Genomic DNA, 6,146 nt, shown 5'->3' on the forward strand with positions numbered 1-6,146 from the left:
AACGTAGAAATCCAAGCTTTGATATATAACAAAGTCTTTAGTCCAATTCAAAGACACGGAATGTTTGAATATTGGATCATTATTATTATTTAACTGGAGAGGAAAACATTGGAAAATAATTATAAAATTAATTAATCTTAAATTTTAACCACTTTGACTCTTTCTAGTTGAATAAATATTTCCAATGGTGGTGAGTTGCCGGAGCTGCACATTTTCTTACGACAAATATCTATTGATAAATAAAGTTAACAGTATTTTGATTTATCATATGTTATTATATTTTATATAATACATATCTTGGAGAACTTTTGACTAGTGAAAACAAGACCAAGGAATTTCATAACCATATACAAAATTTAAATATTAAAAAACCCCTATTTTAATATAATTCACTAAGTTATGAAACCATATTTATTTTATCAAAATTTAAGTGCAAAAAAAATTATTTTAATCCGATGAATTCACTTATAATTCAGAAAAGTAAAAATAAAAAAATTTATCTTATTTGAATAATTATTATTTATCTAAAAGTATTACAAAATATTGGGAAATTACATGCCTTATAACAGTAACCATGTATATATACTATATAGCAACGTGTCTTAATAAATTACTCCTTTTATTTTGGAAAATATTAAAGTTAATAGTTCTTTAAACATTATTTATTTATTTATAAAACATTATGCACAACTATTGCATGTATAGACATAAATTATGCTTATATATTTAAAAGAGCACATGAGGTGAAATACAAAGACAATGTTTGCTTATATTCCAGGAAAACATTATTTAGAAAATGAAAATTCTCGAGGCCTTATTTTTCAGTTTTTTTTTTAAAAAAATATATTTTTCCAGCTCATTTTTTTTTTCTTACACCACAGTTTTTTCTATTTTCATTTTTTCGCACTAGTAAAAAAATACCCGATTTTTATTCACAGCAGATTTGATTTATAAAAAATATAACCATGCAATTAAATAAAATTTAACGAAATATCCCGGAAGCCAATACTTATCGGGCCTTTGACAAAACATTCGGCCCTTTAGCCCTCTTCGTTTTGGGCTCTGGACCAATTAGACAACGCCCTCTACTAATCGATTCTCATACTCAATCCTGCTTCCGAAACCCTAGCGGCGGAGCTTCTTCTTCTCAATTCAACAGCATCACACCAATTCCATCAGCAACCATGGTAACTAGTTTGTTCCATCTTCTATACTCTCGGGCACTCTCAATGTGCGTGAATTCGCTTATTATGTGTCTGTGTTGTGTGTTGTGCAGGCTGACGTCGAGACAGAGGTGGCGGCTGGGCAGCCGAAGAAGAGGACGTTCAAGAAGTTTAGCTTCAGAGGTGTGGATCTGGATGCCCTCCTTGATATGTCCACTGACGAGCTCGTCAAACTCTTCAATGCTCGTGCCAGAAGAAGGTATTATGGTTTTTCTTTTATTTTCGTTATCCTATTGGGGTTTGATTATCTGTATTATATGATTTTTTTAGTGAATTGTTGATTGATTGATGAACTTGAATCGTACGGTATAACAGCTAGCGAATCTGTAATATCTTTTATTGTCGTTAGTGGATGTTTAGTGTTTTTCTCGTTCGTGGTTTGACTTTGTGCAGCAGTGTCAAGCTATAATTTTGGTTGCTGCTGTTTTATGCTGCTCATGTATTTTTTATCTTGTCAGTGTTTGTTTTATGAAGCTTTGTAATTGTGAGCTGGTCCCTTTTATGACATCTTGTATGTTGTAACCACGAACAGTGTTCGACTAACCAAGTTTAAGGTGTGTTATAATATGTTACTGCATTGATTTGTTGTGGATGATTTCAACTGAAAAGTGTGTTTCCCTTGAAAATTTGTTTCTTTATCACCGCTTGTGTCTGGAGCATGTATTGTGACATGATACTTTGGTTATGTTTGTTTTAGCACATTTTATTTGCCATTTAACATTTGATCCGATCCTTACCTGGATGATGAAATGGGCAGGTTCCAGAGGGGTCTGAAGAGGAAGCCAATGGCTTTGATCAAGAAGCTGCGCAAGGCTGTAAGTATTCCAAATTTTCAACTCATCATTATAATTCACCTTTTTATGCAATTTCTCGAGGTACGTTTTTCACTCTAGTTGTTAATCTTGTTTCACTCGAGCATGTTTATTCATAAGTTTTCCACTTGTTACACTCACGGCACTGAGTTTTTGTGCCTCTGGCAGTTTCTGGATTGCAAAATTTATTCTTTTTTTATTAAATTGGAATAAATAGTTTTCCTACTATTCATTCTGTGCTTGCATACTTGTGGTTGTGTTGAACTGATATGACCTATGGTATATGTTTTAGAAACGTGAGGCCCCACCAGGTGAGAAACCAGCTCCTGTTCGAACCCACCTGCGAAACATGATCATCGTTCCTGAGATGATTGGCAGTGTCCTTGGTGTCTACAATGGCAAAACCTTTAACCCAGTTGAAATTAAACCCGAAATGATTGGCCACTATCTTGCTGAGTTCTCGATCTCATACAAGCCGGTCAAGCACGGAAGACCTGGTATTGGTGCTACACACTCTTCAAGGTTTATTCCTCTCAAGTAAAAAGTTCTGCCCTCAAATCAAGAAGACATTATGTTGGGGCCAACTCTTCCTCCTCATTACCGCCACTTGATTATTCTAACCCGCAATCCAAGGAGGTATATGAAGGGGAACGAATGTGATTGTTTCTGAATTTTTGTTTCTCTTTAGTGTTTTATTGAAGCTGTTCGAGTGTTAGTTGAGACTTGTGACGTCTACATCTGAACTCCCGTCTTTGGAAAATTGGTCTCGGATAATTTGGAATAAGAGTTTTGAATTTGATATTTTTTCCTAAAAGAAAATTCGATAGTCTTTTGCATGTTTTTTTACATTTCTAATATCTGTCTTTTCAGGAGGGTTCCTGATGTTTTTGGCATTGTTTGTATTCGTTAGATTTTCTTTTTAAAAAATAACAATTAGAAGCAAACTAGAAAAGAAATGAGTGTACTGTTTATGTTCGCGGTTTTTGTTTATTACTTGTTACATACATGCATATCAGTTATAATTAATCTTTTCTATGTTATTATTGTTTCACACTTTTTATCCTATATCGTTTATTCCACATCGATCTATTTATTATTTAATATTTTTTGGTTGTCATCGAAAATTTCAAAAAGGATTGTTCTGTTAATATAGTTTAAAAGTATGCTGGTAAGTGATACTAAAGTCATTGTTTTTGTTTATATATATTTTCCTAACCAAAACCGTTTCAATTTCGAAATGTACATCTTTTATGGAATCAAATAGGAAAACAAAATTATTTCTATACGATGAGAAATGAGATACATAAACAAGCAAAAATTCTATATTTACAATTGGACCCACACATAATTGATTTTGAAAATTTGTTATATGAGAGTAGCATCAAAACGTAATTCAGTTGATAAAATTTTAATCCCAACGAGGCTTAAATTTTGTTTTTGGAATTAATTTAATTAAATGCTCGTAAAAATCAAAAGTTGAATTGCAAGGACAAAACGTATTTCACCAAATCATATGGGTTATTTCATAGTTTCCAAACTTTCCGCCACAAACAGCGTGGCCATTCTTCTGTTGGGTTGCTCATCAACCTGTATATTTTCACGATGTTTACACGATATCGAGGATGATTACGAAGTTGGCTCGCCATGGTTGTGTCCAACTGCTTGATCAACTCTTGTTTAAGATAAAAAAAAAGGAGGGTATGAGATTGTCGTTCAGAACAATTAGATTAGTTATTGATTTCTATGGGTTCTCCGGAAAGGGTGATGCCGCTTTAAACATTTTCCACAATGCTGAGACCATTTGTGGTCCTTTGTCACAAAACTGTCAGCTGGTTATTTGTTCATCTCTCTTGAGGACATTGGCAAAGTATCAGATGAACACTGAAGCCATGGATGTAATTGAGGAGATGATTATGCATGGGATATTCCCAGATTTACAGACCTTTTCTGGGTTGATCCATCATTATGCACTTGTAAGACAGTGCAACGACTTTTTGAGATGGTACGACAGACTGACTTGGAGCCTGAAGCTTACATACACAAGTTTCTCATATGTGCTTATTGCAAGTGTGGAAGAGCTATTCTTGCTTTGAGGGCTTTTGGGGACACGAGGAATTCCGGATTTATGACTGATGCTGCTGCCGAAGAAATGCTTGTAAAGAGTTTATGGAAGGAAGGAAATCTCATGAGACGTTTTTCTTGGTTCTAAAAGAGGACGGGAGAATTAGTCCATCAAGAAGGCGTCTAAAGACCTCGGTTATTTCATTGCTCTGACAACTATAAGACCAAATCGGACGGGGAATCACTAGGCAGCACTCTGGTGATCTCATATTTCCAGTCCACTTCAGCTGCATAACCTTCAAGATTTTCCCCGGAGTGGTGTTGGAAGGCACTATGCACAAAATAATGAAACACGGTGTTTTCTTGCAGTGCGGGCTGTGTTAGGTAAGATTTTATTTAATGTGGTGGGACCCACATTAAATAAAATAATAATAAAATCTTTTCCCACATCGTTTTTTTATTAAAATTGGACGAGGGAATTAGTTATAAATAGAGCTCAATTCCTTCAGTTATTGTATCCCAAAATCAAAAGCTTTTTAGCTTTGATAAATAGAGAGTGCATAGAAAAAAAGAGTGTATTTTTTTCTTGAGTGCGGGAATTCTCTTGTGTGAGTTAGAGAAATTATTTTCTCGGTATACTCGGGTTGGGAGTGTGAGAAATATTGAGTGTATTGGTGTATACACTTGTTGTAATATTTCTTCCAGTTATAAAAGTTGCAGTGCTCCGTGGACGTAGCCTATATTGGGTGAACCACGTAAATCTTTGTGTTCTTGTTGGTTATTTTATTCCGCAATTTTTTGGGTACTATTATCATCGTGGTCGGCATCGCTTCGGGGGTGTAATTCCCCAACAACTGGTATCAGAGCCTTGTTGTGAAAATTCTTAAGAATTCTGAGTATGCTCTGTGGTTGCAGCTTTGTCTGATCTTCCACATCAGAAAAGATTTTTTAGACTTTTTGCTAAGGCTAGAGAAGTGATGGCCGGAGATGATGGATCGGGACCGAGTATCAACAAGTTCGACGGTACAGATTTTACGTTCTGGCGACTACAAATTATTGATTATTTGTATAGCAAGAAGTTGCATCAACCTCTATCTGGAAAGAAGCCGGAAAAGATGGAGGATGATGACTGGAAGCTTCTTGATCGACAAGTGTTAGGTGTAATACGATTGACCCTAACGAAGAACGTGGCACATAACGTGGCGGAGGCAAAAACAACGGAGGAGATGATGTCCATTTTGTCGGACATGTACGAAAAGCCATCGGCAAATAATAAAGTATATCTCATGAAGAAGTTATTTAACTTGAAGATGAGAGAAGATGCATCGGTGGCTAAACACATCAATGAATTCAACACGATTGTTTCACAGCTGACATCGGTTGAAATTAAATTTGATGATGAGATTCGGGCACTTATTCTTTTGGCGTCTTTACCAGACAATTGGGAACCGATGCGGGCAGCGGTTAGCAACTCTGTTGGAAAAAGAAAGCTACAATTCAATGATGTCAGAGATCAAATTCTTGCTGAAGAAGTTCGCAGGATGGATTCGGGTGAAGGAACATCATTGAGATCTGCTCTAAATCTCGAGAATAGAGGAAGGAGCAGGAGTGGCGAAAAGAGTTTTAACCAATGGCATGGTAGATCCAAGTCAAGAAATGGAAAAGACAAAAGCAACTTTGAAAAGAATGTGAAGTGCTGGAGCTGTGGTGAGACTGGTCACTTGAAAAAGAATTGCAGATCAACAAAGAACGACGCTAATGTTGTTACTGAGGAGGTACATGATGCTCTATTACTATCCATGGAAAGCTCGGTTGATTCTTGGGTTATGGACTCGGGAGCTTCGTTTCATACCACTGGTAATCGTGATGTATTCGATAATTACATTGCGGGAGATTACGGAAAAGTTTTCCTGGCTGATGGAAAACCTTTGGAAATTGTTGGTATGGGTGATATCCGGATGAAGATGACAAATGGATCTGTCTGGAAAATCAACAAAGTAAGGCATGTACCAAAGTTGACACACAATCTGATTTCAGTAGGACAGCTTGA

General features: G+C 35.9%; 1 protein-coding gene across 1 annotated transcript; it reads left to right on the forward strand.

Moving 5' to 3' along the window:
* Positions 1 to 1,031: 1,031 nt before the first annotated feature.
* On the forward strand, positions 1,032 to 2,861 carry LOC140969758 (small ribosomal subunit protein uS19). Its single transcript, XM_073431208.1, has 4 exons — positions 1,032 to 1,187; positions 1,277 to 1,422; positions 1,981 to 2,038; positions 2,328 to 2,861. The coding sequence occupies exons 1-4, from the start codon at positions 1,185 to 1,187 to the stop codon at positions 2,574 to 2,576; spliced, it is 456 nt and encodes a 151-aa protein (XP_073287309.1). The 5' UTR covers positions 1,032 to 1,184; the 3' UTR covers positions 2,577 to 2,861.
* The last annotated feature ends 3,285 nt before the right edge of the window (positions 2,862 to 6,146 follow it).

This window comes from Primulina huaijiensis, unplaced genomic scaffold (genome assembly GCF_012295235.1).
Source record: "Primulina huaijiensis isolate GDHJ02 unplaced genomic scaffold, ASM1229523v2 scaffold42729_ERROPOS115676, whole genome shotgun sequence".
Taxonomy (NCBI): domain Eukaryota; kingdom Viridiplantae; phylum Streptophyta; class Magnoliopsida; order Lamiales; family Gesneriaceae; genus Primulina; species Primulina huaijiensis.

Bases quoted from the DNA above. Each gene is read 5' to 3' on its own strand.
- LOC140969758 (XM_073431208.1), top strand. The intron at 1,423-1,980 runs GTATTATGGTTT...TGAAATGGGCAG, and splicing joins AATGCTCGTGCCAGAAGAAG to GTTCCAGAGGGGTCTGAAGA. The intron at 2,039-2,327 runs GTAAGTATTCCA...TATATGTTTTAG, and splicing joins TCAAGAAGCTGCGCAAGGCT to AAACGTGAGGCCCCACCAGG.